General features: G+C 54.3%; 10 protein-coding genes across 10 annotated transcripts; 4 read left to right on the top strand and 6 right to left on the bottom strand.

Moving 5' to 3' along the window:
- Nucleotides 1-750: 750 nt before the first annotated feature.
- On the top strand, nucleotides 751-1,761 carry KRP23_15174 (putative arabinan endo-1,5-alpha-L-arabinosidase A; the record flags this gene model as incomplete). The annotated part of the gene is made up of 1 exon (XM_067886086.1): nucleotides 751-1,761. The coding sequence occupies one exon, from the start codon at nucleotides 751-753 to the stop codon at nucleotides 1,759-1,761; it is 1,011 nt and encodes a 336-aa protein (XP_067736677.1).
- A 2,737-nt stretch (nucleotides 1,762-4,498) lies between these two features.
- On the top strand, nucleotides 4,499-6,257 carry KRP23_15175 (putative magnesium transporter NIPA8; the record flags this gene model as incomplete). The annotated part of the gene is made up of 6 exons (XM_067886087.1): nucleotides 4,499-4,651; nucleotides 4,792-5,142; nucleotides 5,218-5,364; nucleotides 5,435-5,617; nucleotides 5,710-5,797; nucleotides 5,860-6,257. The coding sequence occupies 6 exons, from the start codon at nucleotides 4,499-4,501 to the stop codon at nucleotides 6,255-6,257; spliced, it is 1,320 nt and encodes a 439-aa protein (XP_067736678.1).
- Nucleotides 6,258-6,546: 289 nt separating this feature from the next.
- Nucleotides 6,547-7,946, bottom strand: KRP23_15176 (putative WD repeat-containing protein; the record flags this gene model as incomplete). Its single annotated transcript, XM_067886088.1, has 5 exons — nucleotides 6,547-6,661; nucleotides 6,727-7,510; nucleotides 7,578-7,630; nucleotides 7,741-7,840; nucleotides 7,940-7,946. 5 exons carry the CDS (start codon nucleotides 7,944-7,946, stop codon nucleotides 6,547-6,549), a joined length of 1,059 nt encoding a protein of 352 aa, XP_067736679.1.
- A 130-nt stretch (nucleotides 7,947-8,076) lies between these two features.
- Nucleotides 8,077-8,622, top strand: KRP23_15177 (TSET complex member tstD; the record flags this gene model as incomplete). The annotated part of the gene is made up of 2 exons (XM_067886089.1): nucleotides 8,077-8,356; nucleotides 8,426-8,622. 2 exons carry the CDS (start codon nucleotides 8,077-8,079, stop codon nucleotides 8,620-8,622), a joined length of 477 nt encoding a protein of 158 aa, XP_067736680.1.
- Nucleotides 8,623-9,030: 408 nt separating this feature from the next.
- KRP23_15178 (putative WRKY transcription factor 19) lies at nucleotides 9,031-9,889 on the bottom strand (the record flags this gene model as incomplete). Its single annotated transcript, XM_067886090.1, has 4 exons — nucleotides 9,031-9,152; nucleotides 9,224-9,373; nucleotides 9,455-9,524; nucleotides 9,593-9,889. 4 exons carry the CDS (start codon nucleotides 9,887-9,889, stop codon nucleotides 9,031-9,033), a joined length of 639 nt encoding a protein of 212 aa, XP_067736681.1.
- Nucleotides 9,890-11,587: 1,698 nt separating this feature from the next.
- KRP23_15179 (uncharacterized protein) lies at nucleotides 11,588-12,934 on the bottom strand (the record flags this gene model as incomplete). The annotated part of the gene is made up of 1 exon (XM_067886091.1): nucleotides 11,588-12,934. The coding sequence occupies one exon, from the start codon at nucleotides 12,932-12,934 to the stop codon at nucleotides 11,588-11,590; it is 1,347 nt and encodes a 448-aa protein (XP_067736682.1).
- A 396-nt stretch (nucleotides 12,935-13,330) lies between these two features.
- KRP23_15180 (uncharacterized protein) lies at nucleotides 13,331-14,533 on the bottom strand (the record flags this gene model as incomplete). The annotated part of the gene is made up of 1 exon (XM_067886092.1): nucleotides 13,331-14,533. One exon carries the CDS (start codon nucleotides 14,531-14,533, stop codon nucleotides 13,331-13,333), a length of 1,203 nt encoding a protein of 400 aa, XP_067736683.1.
- A 218-nt stretch (nucleotides 14,534-14,751) lies between these two features.
- On the bottom strand, nucleotides 14,752-16,008 carry KRP23_15181 (uncharacterized protein; the record flags this gene model as incomplete). The annotated part of the gene is made up of 1 exon (XM_067886093.1): nucleotides 14,752-16,008. One exon carries the CDS (start codon nucleotides 16,006-16,008, stop codon nucleotides 14,752-14,754), a length of 1,257 nt encoding a protein of 418 aa, XP_067736684.1.
- Nucleotides 16,009-16,291: 283 nt separating this feature from the next.
- KRP23_15182 (uncharacterized protein) lies at nucleotides 16,292-17,595 on the bottom strand (the record flags this gene model as incomplete). Its single annotated transcript, XM_067886094.1, has 2 exons — nucleotides 16,292-16,885; nucleotides 16,951-17,595. 2 exons carry the CDS (start codon nucleotides 17,593-17,595, stop codon nucleotides 16,292-16,294), a joined length of 1,239 nt encoding a protein of 412 aa, XP_067736685.1.
- A 1,548-nt stretch (nucleotides 17,596-19,143) lies between these two features.
- On the top strand, nucleotides 19,144-20,958 carry KRP23_15183 (uncharacterized protein; the record flags this gene model as incomplete). The annotated part of the gene is made up of 1 exon (XM_067886096.1): nucleotides 19,144-20,958. The coding sequence occupies one exon, from the start codon at nucleotides 19,144-19,146 to the stop codon at nucleotides 20,956-20,958; it is 1,815 nt and encodes a 604-aa protein (XP_067736686.1).
- Between the last annotated feature and the right edge of the window lie 2,210 nt (nucleotides 20,959-23,168).

A 23,168-nucleotide genomic window follows, 5' to 3' on the forward strand; every position in this document is an offset into this window, starting at 1 on the left:
CGAAAAGGGGAAGCACGGGGAGTTCGCTGCTTGGAACCTGGTGAGGCATTGCCACTGACATTCACTAGAGGCAACTTGGGCAGCGAACTCGACCCACATGACCAAAGCTACCAGTTTAATTAAAGCGAGCAAGACAGTCCTAAAGTAGCAACTCTAATTACTCTAATTATTGCATGCCCAGCGCTCTTATCCCGTCGCATCAGACCACGGTCAGGATAATTGTGACGGACGACAAGCATTTGGGAACATCGCTGCTGGGTTTGAATCGCCCTAGAGCCCACCGAGAAAGACCATCACCAATCTTTCATGCGTGTGCCGTAAAGGAGCTACATGTTCAGTCACCAATGCGATCCCTTATTAGTCACAAAACCCAGGTAAGGCCCTGAAGTGGTGATATCATTTCGTTTGCGTCACACCACCACCGATTGCTGCAACCAATTTGTGCGCACAGAGAGAATTGTTTGACTTCTACCGGTTCGAATCAGTCATGTACTATGATACATGTACAATGTTCCGCACGCTGGGACGCTTTACAATATATGTAATGATACTCTACCTAGCGACAGTGTGCTGTAATACCAGCTAATCGAGAAGTAGTAATACGCCATGATGTTTACCTTTAATAAGCTCCTTTACGTCGCTGGCTTGGACCCGTAAACTTCACCATCTCATTGCTGTTGGCTCAATTTCGCTTTTCCTCGGACAAGCAACACGAGCGGCTCTTTTCAAACTGACTCCAGATTAAATACCATGGTGAAGCTCTTCTCCGTTGCAACGCTTGGGTTCGCCTTCCTCAATGCAGTGACCGGCGCGTATGTGAACCCGGGAGCGTGCTCTGGTACTTGCGTCAACACCCACGACCCCAGCATCATTCGTCGTGAAGATGGCACCTACTTCCGGTTCTCGACCGGAGGAGGAATCGCCGTCCACTCAGCCCCTGACATCACCGGGCCATGGACGTTCAAGGGCTCGGTTCTGCCGGAAGGAACGAGTATCAAGCTCTGGGATGGTGACATGGACGTTTGGGCTCCGGACGTGCACCTCGTTGGAGACACGTACTACCTGTACTATTCCGCTGTCCGAGCTTTGGCCTTCGATGGTCACAACCTGGCCGCGGTTGGTGTCGCCACCTCTACGAGCATGGACATCGGCACGTGGAAGGACCTTGGAAGTACTGGCGTGGAGAGTAACGACTCCAGCGAGTACAATGCAATCGATCCCGACCTCTTTGTCGAGGATGGCCGCAACTACATGATCTTCGGCAGCTACGAGGACGGTTTGTTCCAAGTGTTGATGGCCGACCCGCCGACGTCGGCAGTTCCAGACACGTACGCCAAGCTCGCGTATGAGCCCGCGGGTATCCACGCCGATGAAGGCGCCAACATGTTCAAGAACGGCGACTACAACTACCTTTTCTACTCGAACGGCGTCTGCTGCGGCTTTGACAAGACCAAGCCGGCGGCTGGTGAAGAATACAAGATCAAGGTGTGTCGCTCGAAGACCGGCGTCATGGACTTCCGTGATGCTGACGGTAAGCTTTGCACTGAGGGAGGCGGCGTTATCGTTTTGGAATCGCACGACAACGTGTACGGTCCCGGCGGTCAGGGTGTGTACGACGACCCGACCTACGGTCCCATTCTGTACTACCACTACGTAGACACGACCATCGGGTACGCTGACGGACAGAAGCAGTTTGGCTGGAACAAGCTCGACTTCTCCAGCGGCTGGCCGGTTACCACGTCTGCTGGCGCAACCCAGTAGTCAACGACGAGCCAAACTTCTCAGACAAGTTAGCGAGGCAGTGATTCACGTAAATTTGTGCAGTTCATCCGCCTCGCATGACCCGGTCAGATAATGCTTTGTCTCTCTTCTAAGACGGACATTTCCAGTGAACTTTAAATGAGAGCAAAACGAACAATTGCTGCGATGCATCCTTGATCAATCCGTGCAGGCCGTTGGGTAACTCATATTTCTTGGGTCACCAAGTATCAGTGTTGTTAAGGCGCGGCAAAGAGTTAGCTCGTCGTTGACCATTGTGGCAACTGGGTTGCCCTGCTGTACCATGGCGTTTGCCGAAATTGCCGTGTAATAGCCTGACACCATGCTGGTTGTTACCGAGTTTGGGTCGTCATTTGCGTCGCGCTGTTCGTTGACGCATCCATGCTGGCACTTAGCACAATGATGGCTTCGTTTCCTTTCGCGCTACGCTACTAGCCTTGGTTTTGGTGAGCTCCAAAGAGAACAGGTTTCTCGAGCGACCAGAAGTTGGCAAGGAACATCAGCAGCGTGGAAGTAAACAGATCGCCCCAAACCCACCATCGATTCCTAAACAGTGGCACCGACCTCTCGAAAAAATTGTCTTGAGTTTGCTTGGGAACTGAGCGGGATGCATGACGAATTAAGGAGTGAGGCTTTATCGAGATGGACATCTCCTCGTAATAACATTTTGACAAGCAGCGCCACGCAAGAAAACCGAGTGGAGAAGTCGAATGACAACAAAATATCCAAACGTCCCCGATATTAACGCGATTCAATACCTAGCGCGCGCACCCATATTTCACAAGAATTCCCGCTTGAAAAGGGATCCAAAACGCAGTCTAGTAGAGCGGCATCGAATTCATTTTGCAGCGGCGACTTTGGCAGGTCCCTATACACATTTTATGGCTTGAGTTTAACGCCACAAAGCTGGAGAATTTCGTGCTCGATATTTGAGGCCCCAGCTGAAGCTTATCAAATGACATACACTTTGGTACAAGACGGTGGGGCTCATGCATAGCCCGAGGTTCAAGTACATGCTTAACTCCCACAAAATGCAGCGGATGGTGCACCAAATATTTGGAAGTATATTTTCGCCAGCATTGGCAAAACCAATCCTGCTTGCCAGTCTTATCCGTTAAAACTGCCCGACAACGCGCTTACTCTGAATCGTGCAGCGGCTGGTGCTAGTTCGATGGATGGCCTTAATCCAGTTTTTTAGATCTCGGACGCGTGGACCATGACGAAAGCTGTCGGGTGGGATATCACAACCAGGGATGGAAACTATGAAGATAAATACAGCGTGCACTTCACGCCATCCAAGACATAAATAACAAAATACGACGACGCCCAGCAATAAACAATTGGTCAGCTTGAGGCTTGGATTACTCGCTATCAAATACTTCGAAGTATAAGGGTTCCAGTCACTTTAGAAAATACTACGTGTATTCTATCGAGCGCCATTATAGTTAGCGTTGGAGCTGAATGGGACACACACGTCTCCAACATATTATTTCAGTTTGCTTGTACTATCGAAATAAAATGTGAGAATGAGATCGCAGGAGCCTGACGCTGGCCCGGAGACCTAGCAGACACCGCAACCGCTTGTGTCGCTGGAGCTACATGTAGAATTTTGCCAAAATAGATATTGTTTTGAATGGTATTCATTTTTCGAAATCCTTGATCATAACTACGCGCTCAACTGTGAATTGCCGTCGCCAGTCGACGAACTGCAGGGCATGCAGTTGTGGCGTTCGTACTCGTCAAGGTTTCTCGGGAAGCCAAGGAATGGTGTCGCCGTTACAGAGGATGATCAATATACATACTCAAGTATTCGCGTTCAACAATATCCGTATTGAATGTAATCACCAAACTTCGGTTCAGCTTTCCTTTCTCCCGTCGTGCTCACTCGCCATACCCTGTTTCTTAGTACGAGGCTCCGATGCCCGCTTTACGTCGATTTATCGTGTTTTCCAGGTTCATGTTGCCTGGATTAATTGGCGTAAACGCCGACACTACGAAAAAGCTGAACTACAACGACAACTTCACGACTTGTGAAGTTGTCGTTGTAGTTTAGCTTTTGAATCACGAGAAAAAAGCTGTAGCACCAGCAGACGCAAGCAGCGGTTGCAAACGCACTGTGCCGAATACCAACACAGCGACGTGCTTTTTCTCATGGAAAGTATCTGTGCATTTCCGCCGATACAAGCCCAGTAGGCAGCTGAACTGCGTGTTGGAAGGCTCGACAACACCGGCACGCGATCCATCGCGGCAGCACAATCACGTCCAGGATGCGTCCACGCTATTGCAACATTCGCCTGCAATTGGCCGAGCCCACCAGCGATTATGGACAGCAGTGTCGTCATTCGCCGTCGTGCGCGACGTAGCATCATCGTTATCCTGGATATTTGCAGCGCTACATCTACACGACCATGATCTTGCAACGTGCCTTCCTGCAGCCCAATTGCAGCTTTGTGGGAGAGAATGGCTACAGGTCGAGGTTGCTGCTCCCGACTAAACTATACACCTGCATATTTTTATCCGGCCGTGCGTATAGATATAGACATTTTTATCCGACCAAATATAGAAAAACGCCAGACGGGTGCAGTAATATTCTGCTGCGCCCATTCTGTCGGGAGCATCATCCGAAAAATCACGTTTAGCCGTCTCAGATCTTCCCTAAAAATACTTTCCGCCGCAGCATCACGATCAGACATTTTTGCTGTCTCTCACTCGAGCAATAATGGTGGGCGTGGCGCGCTTCCTGACCGCAATGGGCGGCCCCGACGACGACGCGGACAACGTGCAGGGCAAGTGGATCGGCCTGGGCATCGTCATCGGCTCCGCGGTGCTCTCCAACCTCGGCGTCAATGTGCAGAAGCTCTCCCACGTGCGGGTAAGACGGCGCCCCCATCAAAGCTTATGCGAATCGAGTGCGCGCTCGACAAACATGACAATGGGCCTTATTGCGCACTCTTGATACGTGATACCGCACTCGACTAAGCTGACCCTCGATCGTCTAATTATTATGTATAGGAGGACGAGAAGCCGCTTTTCGAGCGAAGGACGTACTACACTCGCCCCGTGTGGCTCATCGGCATGGTCCTCATTGTGCTAGGGGCCATTGGAGACTTTGAGGCGCTGGGCTTCGCTCCGCAGGCGCTCGTGGCGGCCGTGGGGGGCGGCTTCACAGTGCTGGCCAACGTTTTCTTCGCCCACTTGTGGCTGGGCCAGATCCTGACCAAGACAGACGTGCTGGGCACGCTGCTCATCATTATCGGCGTCGTGCTCAGCACGGTGGCCAACGAGCCGGACGAGCAAATGTCGCTGCTGGAGCTAGAGAAGCAGTTCTTCCAGCTGGGCTTCCTCATCTACCTCGGCGTCATGGTGAGCGCCGTGATACCAGGAAAAGAGGTGCAGGATATCAGACTAAAGAGTACCTCCCGTTTATTGTTGCAACAGACGGCCGTGCTCGGCGGCATCTTCGGACAGGTTGAAGCCATCTCGAGACTGCCCAGAGCGCTGAACGAGTCCAAGTACAGACTGCTGCCTTTCTTGTATGCCACCGCGTCGGGTATCTTTGGTTCCTTCTCGGTGCTTCTTGCCAAGGTAAGATAGTGACCAGGTCTTTTGAAGAGGGTGGATTTTTTTAAACGATGTGGTGGGGATATTGGTGCAGTGCGCGTCCATCTTGTTGATCTTGACGCTCAGCGGCGAAAACCAGTTCGTCTACTTCACGACGTACTTGTTCATGGGTGGCATGATGTGCACGCTGGTGCTTCAGACAGACTTGCTGAACCGCGCAATCATGGTTGGAGATACGCTCAGTGTTTTCCCCATGTTCCAGTGCTTTTGGATCGGGGTGCGTATTCTCTTGAGTGGCGAGCGCTTTGATGAAGAACTGCACATTGACGCAAAACTGACACCGTTTTCTTGTTGTTTTGATGGCTATAGTCGAGTGTCATCGGCGGAGTGGTGTTCTACGAAAAGTACACGCACTTCACACTCTTCGACTGGATTTGCTTGCCCATTGCGCTCGCTTGTAAGTTTGAGTCTTTCTATTTTCTTGACCATCACAAGACTTACGATATGTTGGCTTTCCAGTTATCATCATGGGCATTTACCTCTTGGCAAAACACGGTGAATCGGACAGTGACGACCCGAATGACCCCGAACACAACACGCCGGGCCACCGCGCACACTTGACTGGGCATTTCGGCGCGCTCATGCCACTTTCGCCTCAAGGTCACTCTTACAGCGGCTTCAGTCGGAAAAGCTTCGATGACCGAGAAAACGAGACCACACCGCTGCGATATACCCCGACAAACGGCCGGGTAGGTGACCACAGCGGGCTCACCACAGGATACACCAACGGACACACTAACGGCCATGACCATGGTCAAAGGAATGGCCATCCCGTTGGCCACTGGCAGGGTTCTAACGGTCGGAGGCACCACGGAGATGATCTCGAGGAGCAGCGTTTGTACAGCGGGTCTATCTAATCTAACTAGCGCCGCGACCACGTAGGATGCGTGGCAGGGTGCGTGCATATACTAGGAGCAACGAAGAAAGAATAGATAGGATGGAGTGTCGATGCTGGAGGTGATTAGCAGCTACCCAGTCGAGCAGCGCGCCATCATAAAGCTACGAGACGTACGTGGACAATTGAAATGATGATCTGTAAGAATTTTCACTACACGCCTTCGCGACTGGTTTGACTTCGACGTGAAGATGACTTTCAGCAGTGCTAGCCTACCTGATATCGTTGACTATTCCTCGTCATCCAAAAGTTTAATCGTCGAGCACTGCCATTTTGTGCATCGGTGAGGATGGAGCTTTCAGCGTTTCGGTGCTTGCTGTTGGCGATGCAAGACGAGTCAAGCTTTCGTTCGGCATCAGCGCATTCCTGTAGGAATAACAAAAACATGAGGATGGACTCGAGAACCGACAGACGAACAACGGGGAACAAACCTGATCGAGGGGGTTGTGGGCCGCTCACGGCCCTTTTCGCCTGGAGTGTGGTCGTAGATGTCGATGATGCGAATAGCTGCATCAGCGCCCGCTACGACCATTTTATCGTTGACAGAAGCAAAGTCCAGTGAGAAGACACCGCGACTCAGCCCGGCAATGGTCCCGACAAGCTTGTTGTTGGAGTCGTGGTTGAAGACCTTTGCCTCGTTCGAGCCGCTGCCTCCTGCGGCAATGAGTTGTTGTCCAGTCTTCGACTTGGAGAACTGCGCGGCGTACAGAAAGCAGGGCTCCGATCGAAGTGCACTGTGATTCCACGGCACAGTCGCCATGCGCTTGCCCGATCCAAAATCCCAGAGCTCGAGCGGGTTCTCAGGCCGCCAGGAGCCTGTGAGGATTTCTCCACGCATGTTCATGTCCACTGCGTCTCCCGCAATGTGCGGGCCGTAGATACCACGCACAGAGTGACCGACACGTACATCCCAGATCTGCAGCGTGTTGTCCCATCCACCGGAAACGATAGTGTTATCGTCTTCGGGGACGAATTTGATCGAAAACACGCGGTTCGAGTGACCTGCAGTGAGAGTGCCATGGCCGCTGTCCATGCAGGAAACTTCCGCCTTCGTGGCTTCATCGTAGACTCGAATCGCGTGATCTTTTCCTCCTGTAGCGAACATGGCTCCGTCCTCACGATAGTCCAGAGCGTAGAGCTGGTTCTGGGTGTTGCTGATCGCGTTCAGACACTTTCCCGATGTGATGTGCCAGTGCTCCACGGACCCGTTCGAATCTGCATCCACACGTATCAATGCATCAACACCTTAACTTCGTCTCTCAGACTGTTGCAGCCCACGTACTTGCAGCGAGCAGCACGTTTTTGGTCTTGGTAGCACTCGTAAGTGGACGGAATCTGATGGCCGTGCATGGCAACCCGAACCCATAACTGCTCTGGGCTGCATCAACGTGTACGACAACTTGCCGTCGTGCACATTAAACACTCGAATAGCTCCGTCGCCGCACCCGGCGGCCAGCAGCCTCCCATCTGGAGAAAACCTCGTGCAAAAGACCTCAGAAGCACAGTCACTGATCGTGACGCTGGGCGCCAAGCGTTTGATCGGCTCTAGTCAATCCAAGCATTCCACGGCCACAAAATCAATCGCAAAGCTCTAATAACCATCGAATACAGCCACAACTAAAGCATATAGCCACATATCCTCACCGTCCATGTCGTTGGTGCAGGAAGATCGCAAAATGGACTTGAAAAGGTGCGTCGTTTCGCGTCCCGCTTTTTCATTGGCTAAAATAGGGTCCTTCAAGCCTTTCCATTGGACGCGTTGGCAAGGTCACCCAAACAACATGCTGCACAGCTTGATCTGCTGTAACGAGGCCAGCTATGTGCTTCTCTCTCGGTATTTCCAGCCAGAATTGACGCTGGAAGCACGTAGGACGTACGAGGCCCAACTCGCGCTTATTTGCAAGCAAATTCCGGACCTCTGGGGCGACAAACAAGGCAAAAAAGACGTTGAACCGGCGCAGAGCCAATTGGTCGTGTGCGAGTCGCAGTTCGTCGTCGTTCGCCAAATCGGAGAACTCCGGCTCATGCTCTCGGGCAACCAGGAGTATGACGAACTCATATGTACGTTCTGCAGGCGTTAATGCGAGGGTTATAGCTGTTTTACGTTTACTGGTACTTCTCACTTGGCAGTGGACGAGATCATGACAGTGCTGCACGCGGTACTGACGACTCAATTAGACAAGAAATTCACAGAGGCCAGCCTACTGGCCAACTACGCCAAGGTGGTCGTGGCATTGGACGAGATGGTGCAACAGGGACACTTAGAGAACGCGGACGAAGCCAGCATCGACCAGATGACCAAGCTCAAGCCGTATCCGTCCAAATAGGAACAGCCTAACGCGTGAGGAGCTCCTATGGTGTGGGGGTTGGCGCATACATCACCTAGATATCCGGTGACCTGTAGCTTAAAGCGGTCTTACCTCGCGGTTCCAATACGCAGCTAAGCTCCTCCTTGCCAGACTTGATAAATCAAGCTGCACAATTTCAAAGTGAGCATCCGCTCGTGTGGCATAGCTGGAAGTAATGAATTCACGAAATACATATCTTGGGCTCATCTTGGTAATCTGTAAGTGTATGTACTATCCCCAAAAATGTCCTGCGATTCACAGGAGAGCTTGCGGAAAACAACTGCAGTGGGGAATCTTTTACAGGAAGAATACATGATATTAGGTAGAGCATTGAATTCCAGACGCCGACGTTGTGAAGACGAGGTCTCCTCTCGGATGCCTGCTGATCTATACCTTTCTCTTAGATGCTGGAAAGCTGGTAATGGTCCCCTCGTTGTAGTGCATGGAACACATATTCCTAGTGCGCTCGTACGCCGGTCGGGAGCACCCCGGCGTCACGCAGCGTTTTCCTGTAATTCAAACAGCAGAGGAACCGTCAGAAAGCATGTCGAGGCTAGAGCTCGTCAGTCCTGCGACTCACCTCCTCCATGTGCCCAGCAAACGCCATTAGACACCGCAATAGTCGTGCATTGATCGGCGCTGCAGATGGTGCCACCGCCATGTGACCAGCATACACCTTTCGTCTTGGCACGATTCCGACACCCAGCCACTTTGCACTTTACTGAGCCACCTGTAATGGGTAGTAACGACGCAGGTTTACAACCACGATCGCTTTGTCATGAACAATAACCTCAAGCAAGATTTGCTTTACCGTGTTTCCAGCAGCGCCGCGCGTGTTTGGCTCGGCTGCCGCAGCCTTCAACAATGCAAAACTTGCTACCCTGCAATGAGTGAAGCATAATCGTCAGGACGGGAGTTGCAACAGCCCCCCCCTCAAGAATCGACATACCTTTCTCGCCAACGGTGGAGCTGTCCAGGTGGCATCGCGTGCTTCGTTCTCGTCCTCTCCAGGGGTGATTGGCGCCAACAAACTACTGATCGTGCTGCCTGCTACCGAGGATTGCTTGTGTTTGGTAGCGGCTGGTTCATTGGCTGCAGCCAGCTGAGCGGAAGCGGACGAGCGCTTACATTCTTGAGCCTCATCGTCCAGGATGAAGGCGAGCGAGCCTTTGATCGAGTGTGGGGAGCTCGCGGCCGAGTTTTGGCCCTCGTTTTCTGCGTCTTCGCGGTTCACGGCGCCGTACATGATGGAGTGTTCTCGGCCGCCTTGGTTTGGTTCTCGGTGGAAACGCGGGGGCTTCACCAAAACACTCGGTCTCTCGGAGACTCGTGTGCTGATATCTCCACCAAAACGCAAAAGCGAAACAGAGCGAGACCGGACAAGCTCCGCTCGGCTCGAACAGTTGGTAGAGACCGTGCAAGTCCTACTCGCTCGGTCTCCAAAGTGTGGCGTGGCAAAGTTTGTGGGGTGTCTCGCGATTTTGGTGGAGACGGAGGCACGAGCGGTGACCAGGGCCTGACCCGACTACGATACCATTGCGACAGCTCTGTTCATTCAGCTGCGTGCGTTGAAGCCGAGCCTTGGCGAGGATGAGAGGAACTGGAGCTCTCTCTGCAGCAGTCATGCCCTAGCTGAGTTCCGTCACCATACGGCCCGACGTGCACGCGTCAAAATGTGAACATTTGTGGTCTCCGTATGCCGTACAAGAGGCTTTCTAGTCGAGCCTCGAGCCGAGGTGGCACTTTGTCTGCCAGCCGCACCAACGTATCCGTTAGTAACTTTGACGGACACAGGTCCTGCAATTCTGCAAGCTGTACACCACTCCGTTCGCGACATCACTGCATGCAGTGCACGAGGCCTCGAACAGCTTGCTCGCTGGAAACCATCGTCGCCTCGCCATTGTGCATCCTGCTTGGACTCCGGGTCCCAATCTCCAACATTGGCCATTCTCTTGCGAGCTATGAGTCAGGTCCAAGCAAGCAGAAGCTTGCAATTGCACGGCATCTGTGGTGCAAGACACTGAGAAGAGCGATCGATTGGCCGCCAGCCGCCCTGCCCACAGCTCGCATTTCGACTTCGCACAAAGACCATGTACTAGAGTACGGTTGCAATCGGTACAATGTGTGTTCGGCTTTGCTGTTGCTGGAGAGCCGCGTTGGTGTTGCTGCCGTTGACAAGGATTGTGAGCTCGCCTTGCCCGAATGCTCATGGTTTAGCGGAACTTTACTCACTCTGTTTGCTGCAGTGTGTGGTTCCTACACTTCTAGTAAAACGTCTGCACCACAAGTAACGTGGGGGGTAGATTGTGCGGTGCATGTTGTCTGTTGTCCGGCGATGCACAGACCGCCCGCGGACAATGAGTCAACAGGAGATTATGATGGTCGTAAATGCAGTACTTCTTGTGTGCAGTGCTTGGTGCCCCTGTATACTTGCAGCATTGACAACGCCGCCAATTCTCTAATAGAATCGTATCCCAGCGCCAGTAAACCATGGTCCAGCCTCGGACGCTGCTCGATTTCCAGCGGTTCAGCGGTCTCGGTCATCCACCTGGTCAATCACTGTTGTTGTTGATTTTTCGGGTTTACTAGCGTTGGTATTCCTAGGACCGCGCAGCTGGTATTTCGTGTGATGGCGTGAACGCGATGAATGCTACCGCTCTACGACTACAGCAGCGATGACAGCCCCACTCTCGCCATGACATAGCAAGTCGAAGGCATGACCGACACCACTTCGGATATCTCACTTACCAGACCTGTCGTGCTACCTGGTCCAGGGCCTGAAGAACTCCTGGGGTTCCAGTTAGTGGCACGAACGTGTGCATTGCTGGAACCTAGGTAGCACATGAAGAAAATGCAAGCGCTGCGAGGCAGGGTACAACACAGCATTTTTCAATGTTACTGATCACTGAATGTAATGCCTTCTCCTAGACCTCAATCCAAGGCCTCACACAAGCGGCTTGTACTGCTCGCGCACGTGGCGCTCTCGAACCCTGAAAGCGACAGCAGCAATAGCTACGATAAAAGCCGCTGCAACACCAACACCGAAGAGACCAACACCGGGGTGATACTCCGGGATATTGGCGATCGCCAACCCAGTGCCCTCGATGACAATCGAGCTCCCAATGCCCATGTACACGCTAACGTGCGGGGAATCACCAAACCAAGCTGCCTTCAAGACGATAGTGAGTTCGGTTGGGGCTCGGGCAGGCGGGGTCGAAGGGCGGTGCGTCTTGAACTTGTTGTACTTAGCCGGCTTGACGTTGCTGTGCTTCCGGAAAATTGAGCTAGACACGATGCGGCGTGGAGGCGCGTTCACGTACTTGACGGAGCCGCCACCCACCGACGTGAGAGAGCCTGTAGTTTGGACGATCGCTTTGCCGTCCCCAGAGGTGGCCACGACCGTATTCTTACAGACGATGGACCCAGCGTAGACAGCAGCGTCTCCACTTAAGTGAATAGTCTGGTCCACGCAGGATCCTGCAGAAGAGTACGACACCTTCCCGTCTCCTGACAACGTAGCCGATAGCTTTTCAGACTGGAGATCAGCAGTCTGAACGAAGACCTTGCCGTCTCCGGAGATGGTTGAGACCAGGGAATCGACAGTGATGCGGTCAGTTGCAAGGATAGCCGCCTTGCTGTCACCCGAAAGGGAGACAGTGACCGAAGCAGCCTGGATTGACGAGGCCAGGAACTGCACGTGGCCATCGCCAGAGCTAGCGATGCCGATGGCTTTCAGTGAAAAGTGGTCATTTTCCAGGGAACCCACGAAAATCTCCGCGTCACTGCTTGTATCGAGCTCAAGACTGGCAGTCGGGTCGTTAGTCACCACAACGTCATCGCCCACGACGACGTTGTCCGAGTGTGTAGCGCTCAGGCTGGCAAGCACATTGGGGTTGCTCACAATGATCAGCGTCACGACCTCGCCCACCACTCTTGCATTCTTGTTCTTGTAGTGGACTCGGATTCCACTGCCCTCAGCCTCATGGACGGACACGTCCACAAGATCAATCATGTCGGGCGAGCTGCTGCGCATGATCACCTTTGCAGCGATTCCGCCGTCGGCAGCACGGAGCGAGGCGTCATAATCCACAAACACGTTGCCCGCGACTTGCACCTTTAGGTCGTCGAGCACGTCACCGTCTTCACCCCGCACGGCCCACACCATTTCAAGGAAGGCTCCGTTGACGTCGTAGGCGCGCATCGGCTCCGTGGAGGTGACTGAGAGAGCTCCTTCCGCGACCGGCTGAAACAGGACGACAGCGAGCGCAGCGAACAGCGTGGCGCACTTCATCACGACCTTGGCGAGCAGGAAAGAGCTGGGAGCTTGAAGAGGGAGTACCGGTGCGTTACTGACAGCAAATTGCGTTGTGGGAGACGAAGAGGGACACCTTCCGGCTTGCAAGTTGCAGTGAACATACATTCCTTGGAGCTCCACATTCATTCATGGGGTGCCACCGCACGTCCAGCACACGTCTGGACGATCGTTGCCCGCTTCAATGCTGCCTCGAGGTTCCTGACGTCTTCAGCAGAGTCTTGCAACCATGCTCGCTTGATCTACAGGCACAGCCGACGATGCATTGATTCCCCTTGTGCATTATCCGATACGCTGTCATGGAACGATGATCGATGCATTCAGTGCTGGCCACTTTTGCTGCCTACGGTAGCTACGGGAAAATAAGAACGGGCCTTAGACGTATACTCGCCGTGATGCACCTACGAGAGGCTGGCGCTGTTCCTCGCGAGCTCGTCTACGGGACTCGTTGAACCAGCGCAGCACCAGCGCCACGAGGAAGACTACCCCTGCCAGATAGAGAATGTTGCTCTGATCAATCGCCAAATCATAGCTGAAGTCCTCGCCAGCGCTTTGGCCCGCGACTCCTGCCGAGCTACCGACAGTGTCTGCAGTCGCTTTGAGGTGTGGAAACGCCTTCGCCTTACACCCTGACGGATGGTACGAGCTCGACGCTGGATCTGCAGTCACAAGGCCCATGTAGTTGACGTTGTCAATCGAGTGCGGCGCAGCACCGTAGTACTTCAAATGTCCGCGTCCGTAGACGTCCCCCGACAACGATCCAGTCGCTTGCACGACGATATCTGCGCTGCCCAACTGGTCGACGTTGACGTTATGACACTGAATGCCGCCAGCATCAATGGTGCCAGACCCTTTCGTAGATATCTCTGCGTTCTGGCACGACCCACGCGGACCCAGCGAGATGTCACCCGAGCCAATTTTGTCAATGACCAGTTGGTCGCTTTCTAGAGACGACCCAGAAGAAAGACACAGAGCGCCAGAACCTTCAACGGACAATGTAAATAAAGCTGCTGTTCCTTTCGCCCCTGCGAGCGCAGTAACATCGCCCGAGGAAATCACCTTCATCGACAGCGACTTGACGTCGAAATCAGCGAACGAGGCCTGAAGACGTCCGCTGCCTTGAGATTCCAGCGAGAGTTCATCCACCGTCAGCGACGTGAAGGATTTTAAGTAGAGATCCCCACTTCCAACAGCGGCGATGGTGAGACTCGACCCACTGGACACCAGTACGTCTTCGTGCACCGTCAGGTCCCCGGAGCCTTGGTTCACCACCCGTTGCACACGTTCCTTGCGCAGCAAAACCACGTCGAGGTCGTCTTTCGTTGCCAGAAGCTCAAGCACTGGCAGACCATCGATCATCATCATTTGAGTGAGCACGTTATGCGGAGAGCTGTCCTTGACGCTCACCCGAGCCACATCGCCATCGCCAGCCGCGTCCGCGTCCGCATACCGAAGCACTACGTCGTAGCTGCCCGTGACAATCACAACGAAAGGTTGGTCTTGGTTGCAAAGAGCACCGCCAGGAGTGCAGCGCACTGTCCAGTACGAAGCTGCGTCGGCGGATAGCGTGTCATTCATCGCTCTTGCGGTGGAGCGAGGCAACTGGAGGAGTCGAGTTCGACTTGGCACTGTCCTGTGACCGCGACCAGATGGCGATTTGACACTGTGCTACCGTGAATGGTGCATTTACGGCACTCGTACTGCGAGTCGAAGGTACATGCAGCGTACAAGCCGCGTTTATTCAATTCATTTATTCCTAATTCTTGGTATACTCGACAGGATAGGGCTCCACTCATTCAGACGTACACTCTTCGTTGCGCTCCAAGCAAAGGCTGGCGTTGCTCCTCTCGAGCTCGGCGGCGTGAGTTGTTGAACCAGCGCAGGACCATCGCCACGAGAAACACGAATGCAGTCAGCGGGACGATGTTGTCCTTGTCTCGGTTCATACCGTCCCAGAAAACGCCGGCAGCACCCGAGCTGCTCTCGGCCGAGTCTAGCTCGACACCTATGCCCGCTGAGGCGAGGACGCCTCTCGAGAGAGCGGCGTACTTGGACTTGATGGCCGGAATCTTGTGGCGTTTGCAGGTCGCTGGGAGATACGAACTCTTGACGGGCGTCGGATACAACCGTCTGTACCCTGTACTGCTGATGGACTTGGGTGAGCTGCCGCTGAATTTCACGTGGCCGCTGCCATACGCCGCAACACACAACGAGTCGGCGGCTTGCACGACCACTTTCCCACTTCCCATCAAGTCCACGTCTGCGCGGTCGCACAGCACTCCGCCAACATCAAGCCGACCTGATCCTTGCATTGCCAGTTTTGCCGATTGACACGAGCCTTGTGGTCCAATTGATACGTCGCCCGAACCCACCTGCTGCACCTCCAGTTGGTTGATAGACAGAGGCGAACCCCAGCTCAGACAAGCGTCCCCCGATCCCTCCGCAATGATGGCCAATCTGTCCACATCGCCCTCCGAAGTGCTCAAGAGTACAACGTCCCCAGACGAGAAATACTCTAGCAGCACCTTGGACACTCTGATCTCCGACAGCGACGTCTGCAGCAGTCCACTTCCTTTCGACGTCAGAATCAACGTGTCCACCTTCACCGTCTCCGTGGACGTCGCAAACACGTCGCCACTGCCCAGAACAGCAATGGACAAACTCGGCCCCATTGTGGCCAACACATTGTCCTCCACGATGACATTGCCCGACCCTTGACCAACCACTCGCTGCAATTGGTCCTTCTGTTGTAACACGACCTCGACTGTCTTCCTGGATGCAGTGATGTCCAACGTGAGGAGCTCTCCTGTCCAACGGAGCTGTACCAGAAGGTCCTTCGGGTCACGGGCGTCCCCCTTAACGACCCGCACTCTTACAGCTCCATTGCTGCCGGTGTCCGGTGCTTCGTAACGGATGAAGACGTCGTGACGCCCCTGTACAGCCACAGCGTCCACCCGTTGCGCATCACAGGATGGACCGCTGCCAGTCTCGCATTGCACCTCAATCCAGTGCGGGATCCTCGACTTGGACGCGATGGTGGCGTCGATTTCCATGCCCGACGCGCTCGTAGACGGCAAAATGCCCATTACAGCGACACATGCAGACCAGGGGTGGATACGGACCAACGTCTCTGCTGAGCGTGGATACACTCATACAAAAGTCAGCAATAATACCTACCACATCATGTTCACACAATGTGGAACTGGCTAGAATAGCAACTTTACCTTGAAGTTGTCCAGCTGTGACGGAAGGTTTGAGCGGTTCATTATTGAGAATATTGAGCGGTTCATTATTGAGAATACAAATTACTATCAAAACATGGGAGGAGGCAACGAATCACGGCAGCGTCTGATACTTGTTGCGGATCCGGCGCTGCTGGAACTTGAAAGCGGAGACTGCGACGAACGCCATCGCGACGATCGCCACCTCGAAGAGAACGAGAGCGCTCATGCTCTCGGGCAAGGACGCGCTCAAGTTCTGCAGTCTCATGCTCGTCTCGACGACGGGACGCACGTGGACGTACGGATTGTCGTTGTTGTTGGCGACCTCCACAGTCAGGAAGACGCCCGTAGCAACACGGCTGGGCGGACTGGCAGGCGTGAACTCCGTCTTTGGAACAGCCTCTGCTGGCTCGATGCTGCTTTCAAGGACGAGGCCCGACGTTTGGATGGACTGTGGTCGCCCGTTCACGTACTTGACGGATCCCGTGAGCAGCAGCATGGTCGACAACCGCTCCGTGGCTTGCACCACGGCTTCACCAGTGCCAAGGATGCTGACATCAGCGTTCTTGCACGCAATTGACCCAGCGCTTACCGAGCCTTCGCCAGCCAGGCGGATCTTTTCATTGCCGCAGACACCAGACATTTCGTACGTGATATGTCCGTTCCCCACAATCTCAGCTGCGAGAGTTTCGGCCTGAAGCTTGGGAGTCTGCACGAAGACCTTGCCCGTTCCGGCAACAGCAGCCTCCATTTTGTTGGCAGAAAAACTCTTACCAGCGAGGACAGCCACGAGGCCCGAGCCCCCAGAGAGACCGTCAACTCTTCACCAATTTTGAGTGACGAGGCCTGGAACTGGACGCCACCGTCTCCAGACACGACGACGCCGACGGAGCGCACGTCAACTGTCTGCGCTCCGACGAAAATGTGCCCACTGCCGTGCGTGGAGAAGTGCAGACCCGCCGCCTGGTTCTCGTTCTCCACTACGTTCTCTCCCAGCACCACGTTCTGAGAGTTGGTCGCGCTAACTTCGCGCAGAGCGTTAGGTTTACTCAATAGGATGTGGGTCGTCACCAGGCTCTCAACGTGCATTTGCTGGTTCTTGTAGCGCAGACGCAGGCCGTTGTCGATGTCGCTGACGTCCACTGCGTCCAGCAGACGCGCCTTGCTGGCTCGCATTACGATCTTGGCGGATGTTTGGTCATTGAGCGAGTCGTCGTAGTCCACGAACACGTTGCCGGCCACGTGCACCTCAAGCGTGTCGAGCGTGACAGTGGAGACTGTCCACGTCTTTTGTAGCAATTGTTGCGCCAAAGGATCCGTGGACGCAGCGATGCCAGTGGATGTGACGGCTGCAGATGCGATCACAGGTAGTACTAGCAGCAGGTGGACGATGGAGAATGCGATGGAAGTGCGCTGCATCGTTTTGAAGTGAGCCCTTGAAGGTTGTTTGGATTGTGAGAGGACACCGCGGTAATTTCCTGAGTTACAATTTATTAAGTTGCGTTAAGATGAAATTATGTTGCGTAAGAATGCTGGTTTAAAGTCCGTCATTCGTCTTGATTACTCGTGCTATTTAAGAGCATGTACGGATAACACATATCCAATTTAACACGGTTTTTGTATTTTTATATGCGCTGTTAAAACGAAAAACAGTGTACCGGCGTTTTTCGGGCGATATGGGCTTTTAGTGTAGTGCAGACGACGGATCATCGGCTATCCCGCTCGAAGTGTGAGGCGATTACTTCCCAGACACGCGGGGAGTACCTTTCGTCCTTTACTGCCGCGGTAGCATTGCGTAAGCCGCAGAGAAAACGTGTTGTAAAATTGCGGCTTTGGACTCTGAATGACGGCGCTCGGTCTAGCCTCGCATAAATATTTAGACCTTTCGTCCTGGCTTCGCGTTTGCTTACTGGAAACGCCCACAGGTATGTGGTTCATTTTGCTAATTCAATTGGCTGTGGCCATGACTTGACTTGGTGCTTGGGGCGCCGTTGTCGTACGGTGGGCAAATCCCCAAGTTGGTTTCCGCTGGCTGCATTTGGCTTAACGTTATCCAAATTTTGGATAAGATATGGGCCGAACCGACCTCGAGGCGCCCGTTTTTAGGCTTACATGATCTAAAAGTCGCTTGGGTTCTTCCTGCGGAAAGGAAGTTTGCTGGCGACGAAGCTGAAACCATCGACGCCATCGAAGCCCAACTGCCTGCTTGCTTTCGGGCGCGCTTCAGTAGCTCGAGTGATCCAGGTCCCTGTGGTGCTGCGAAGCCCGCGGCCCCTGCCTGTGATCGCAGCCCTTTTCTAGCATTCGAGTTGAGATGCCTTCCGTTTTGCTTTCTGACATGTAGACCAATTTCGCACTTTCGCCAAGCAGGTGTAGACTTGGAGCTGTGCTTGTGAAAGTAAAGCCCGAACACGGATACAGGGACTTAGTCTGTAGCCCTGTTCGTCACCCCACTAATGCAGCATCCTCTCGTGGTATTATCTGTTAATTAACCAGCGGGCATAGTCTCACGTGCGATTTAGCCTGCAGCACTGCCACTGAAAATCTCCCGAACAACTACAATTCCGAGGCAAGAAAGCTTACATTATGCTTGGTGTATTTGAGTGACACCTACGGTACATGCTAATCCTCGTCCTCATGCCATTAACCCACCTCTAAAGCAAATCTGACGAAACTCGACCGTCAACCTTCCTCCTCGAGCGTTTACTGCCACACAATGTAAAAGCACCAAGATCCCGCGCAGGATGGTATCGAGCCTCGATTCGAGGCAAGCTCCTTGGCGATTCCGCCCGGTCCACGTCAACGGTTGTCGTGTCGCGTTTAATCGTTTCCAGCGTTTTGATTCGTCGAAACGTCTTTTCGGCCAATCGCATGGCGCCACTTGCCGGGCAGGCGCCTCTCTCCGTTATTCGAGCCAATTCGCGGCGTCCGACAGTCAGCATTCCGTCGCTCTCCCCGCCCCCTGCCATGCCCAAGGACGACGCGGCAGCCGCGTCCGCGTCTCCCATCGCCTCGCGCCGGCGCCTGCTTCAGACGCTGGCGCTCGTGCTGCTGCTGCTGGGCGCTCTCTCGATGGTCGCGCGCGTCGTGGACTTATCGGCCGCCACCTCGAGCTTCGGCGCCAAGAGCCAATCAGCGCTGAGCGTGCGCGGCCCCGTGCGCCACAACGGGTACCAGAAGGCGTCTGCGTCTGCGTCTGTGAGTGTACAGAACGCTTCGAGCAACATTGAGATCAAAGAGACCATCGCTCCCGAAACCGCACCGCCCGTGACACAGCAGACAGTGGCGCAACTCCAGCTGCAGGAACAACTTAAAGCCAAGGTCGTGCAACGTACCAAGGCGCCGCACGACTACAGTAGCGTCGAGACCAAGAATAAGTGCTACGCCGAGCGCGACGTGGGCATCATCAATAAGGTGCAGCAGGCGGCTCGGAACTTCTGCGTAGACGGGGGATGGAACAGCAGCAAGCTGGCGCCCGTGAGCCCCGACAAGGCCACCAAGGTGTCCATGGTCCGCGTGGGTGGCGGCATCCGCAGCGCCACGTTCCAGAACCTCATGTTGGACCTGGTGGGCGTCAAGATCCACGCACCCATCAAGAGCATGGCCGACGACGGTGGCAAGCACGACCCGCGCTTCAAGTTCAACCCCAGACTCATTAACTGCGCGTGTGACGAGCTCGCCAACCACTTCCGCAAGCTGCCGGGGGACAAGGAGAGGAAAGCGGAACAGATCTGGCAGCCGTCCCTCACGTCGCTGCCCGAGGACGGGATCCCCATGACGACCATCTCGCCGCGGAAACCGGAAAACTACAAGCGCTCAGCGTGGGATTTTGTCAAAAATCCGACAACGGCACCGGATAAAAACGAAACGCTCGTGTTTGAAGACCCTGTAGTGCTCATTGCACGCCGTGACGACCATAACCCGTTCTTCCAGATCTCGTACGCGCTCAACGCGTGGATTATGCTGCAGGCGCTGGGCTGGGACGTCACCAAGACACGAGTGATTCATTTAGATGGAGGATATCCGTCACCAATTGATGCACTACACAAGGGACTGTTGGCCCCGAATCATGAAATTATTGACGGCGCAACGCTGATGGGCAAGCGCGTGCACTTCCGCGGGGAAGTCATGGTTGCACCGTACGAGCTGTCAGGTCCCATGATGCAGCACCTGAACGACGACGAGCCATGCTACGAGTCGGAGTTGTTCAAGACATTCCGGTCGCTGTCGCTCCAGACGCTGAACATTACGCCAGCGATGGAGCGCAGGGTCGGCGTGACCACCATTCGACCCATGATCGTGACTGTCATTACTCGTCGCCCGTACGGCGGACGCACATTGCAGCGCATGTGGGTGAACGAGGATGAGGTGATGGCCAACATGCGCATCGAGTACAAGGGTCTCAACGTCGATTTCCGCTCCATCGACTACGTGAACCTTACGCTGGCGGAACAGATGAATACGACCATCGAGAGCGACATGATCATTAGTATGCACGGCGCCGGATTGGTGAACGTGATTTGGGCTCGACCCATGACGACGGTGGTGGAGATTTTCCCCAAGGAGCGATTTCGTTGGGGATACCGTAACATGTGCCAATTTGTCGGTTGCGACTGGCACGAATTTCGGGGTGGGCAGGATATTGGCGAAGACCCTGTCCCCAACACCAAAAACAAGCGCATTCCGTATGACGAGTGGATGGCTTTCTTCCACCCGCTCTTCCGGGAAACCTATGGCGCTTTCGAAGAGCAGCAGGCAGTGTTACGTGGCGAAGCGTCGTAAGCTTTAGTCAATTATTTGCGTGAACCCCGTGCCCTGGCGCACATCGTGGCCTGGATTGCCGATGAAACCATGCAGCTGAGCTTAGAAGACGAACGATGCAGGGTGTCGGATTACTTTAGAGATGCAGCGATGCACAATGATACGCATGTGGCCTCAAGCGAGTAAGGAGCAGGAGCCCACCGTAAGATTATCCTCAAGAATTGGTGCTCGTTACCAAATCAGCTCGGCGGAAGGAAGGAGCACTGCTGTCACTTCCGCCCGTGTTCAAGTACCAAATGATCAAGCACATTTTCACTAACTCTGGCGTTGATGATTGATTCATTCCTCTGTATTATTTATCCCATTGAGGGTAAGTACTCCCGATGGAGTTGTGTGTGTGTGTGTGTGCTATGTAGGTGTTCAAATGTATGTGTGGCTGTCGTTGTAGCAAGTTCTGAATTGGTGGCAGCAACGTGATCTGCCTCAAAAATTGGCCGTGGATCCGGTCATGAAGGTGTGTCGGCATTAGCACTGGTGCGTGTGGTGGCACTGAGCGTTGCTGCTGTGCAACTGGGATGTATTGCTTCTCCTCGAAGTGCAGCGTGCAGAGGTGGTCGGTGCGCTCGTAGGCTGGACGGGCACAGCCCTCCATTGCGCAGCGCTTGCCACCGCCGTGGGCCCAGCAGACACCGTTGGAGACGGAGATGGTTGTGCAGCCGCTGAACGAGCAGAGGGTGCCGCCGCCGTGCGACCAGCAAACGCCCTTGGTCTTTGCTCGGTTAGCGCAGTCGGGGACCTTGCACTTGACGGAGCCTCCGTGGCGCCAACAGCGACGCGCATGCTTGGCTCGGCTCGTGCAGCCCTCGACCATGCAGTACTTGCTGCCTTTCTTGACGATGGTGCCGTCCGCAAGAACCATTCCTGCTTTGCCTGATACTTTCGTGCTGCCGTTGGACACGCTGACATTCTGGAGACGACGGCGCTTTGCGATCTTGGACGGACCCGACGGAGGTGCCAGGAGCGGAGCGAACGTCTTGTTGGACGACCCCCGCTGCGGAGATGTCCACGGGAACGAAGGCAGCAACGCTGGCTTCGCGAGGGCCTTGTCGTTCGAGAGGATGAAGTTGAGAGAGCACTTGTTGACCGGTTTGGACTGCTGGGTCGGCTTGAGGCCGAGCAGTTGGGGCATTTCGACGAAGCTGGGCTGCGAGAGCGGGAGGAATGTGCGGAAGGACATCATGGTGGCGATGTGGGGGGGTACTCCTGGTGGAGAGTGGGGAAATTGAGATGTGAGACTCCGGAGCGGAGGACTCGCGAGTTCACCGAGAGGTTCCTGTCCTTTTGGAAGGTTATCCTTTGTGTTTGTGCCTTTCCACTTGCCGAAGGGGCTCAAAAGGCGTTGCAATGGAATATTCCACTTGACGTGCGTCATCCGTTGCTGGTGCCCTGTTTGCCGTCGCCTGGCCTAGAGTGGCGTCAGAGGGTCAGCAGCACTGCAACCGCGGCAACATGCCGCAGAGGGTGAGGAACGGGCGGCTCGGCTACGCGGAGAAACATCACACTCGACTACACCACACCCATGGAGTTTTCTCGAGCTTCAGCAGCACAGGAGACGCTGCACTAGTTGCACCACGCATACTCACTGGCACGTCGAATTCATGCAGTACGCGGGGCGCTGGATCGCGAGAGCCTTCCAGCGGAGCAGTTTCTGACGCGCCGACTTCTGAGGACCGTTTCTCTGCATGGTCAGTCCACGCAGCACGAGGATGCTACTTGCAGGGTGGACCAGACTGCCAAGCACCAGTACTGTACGTCCTTCCTTTCGGCGATTAACGTTGCGCACGAAGGGGCACACAACTGAACTTGAAGTCCGGTACCACTCTCGCCGTCGAATCGTAGAGGTGCGAGTTCTTGCAAAGCGGAGGCGGGAAGCACGCCGCATTGACCATCTTGTTGCGCTAGGTTTTATCATTCATGGGTGCATCGCCTGCATTCGTTTTGCTCAAGCATTTGCTTTAGCAAAATCTGAGACTTTCGCTGTCGATGGTTGTAAGTGCCCGAGTCGCTGTTATCCGTTATCCGCGATCCCTTTTGCTTCATATCTCCAGTCGAAAAACGAAGAACAAGGCACAATTGTCGACCGTAATGTGAACGAACCTGGTAAAGTCAGACGCACCAGTCAGTGAGTCACAATACATGCATCAACTTTGCGCCTTCATTACTGGAATGGC

Source organism: Phytophthora ramorum, assembly GCF_020800215.1.
Source record: "Phytophthora ramorum isolate Pr-102 chromosome Unknown Phyram_PR-102_s0026, whole genome shotgun sequence".
Taxonomy (NCBI): domain Eukaryota; phylum Oomycota; class Peronosporomycetes; order Peronosporales; family Peronosporaceae; genus Phytophthora; species Phytophthora ramorum.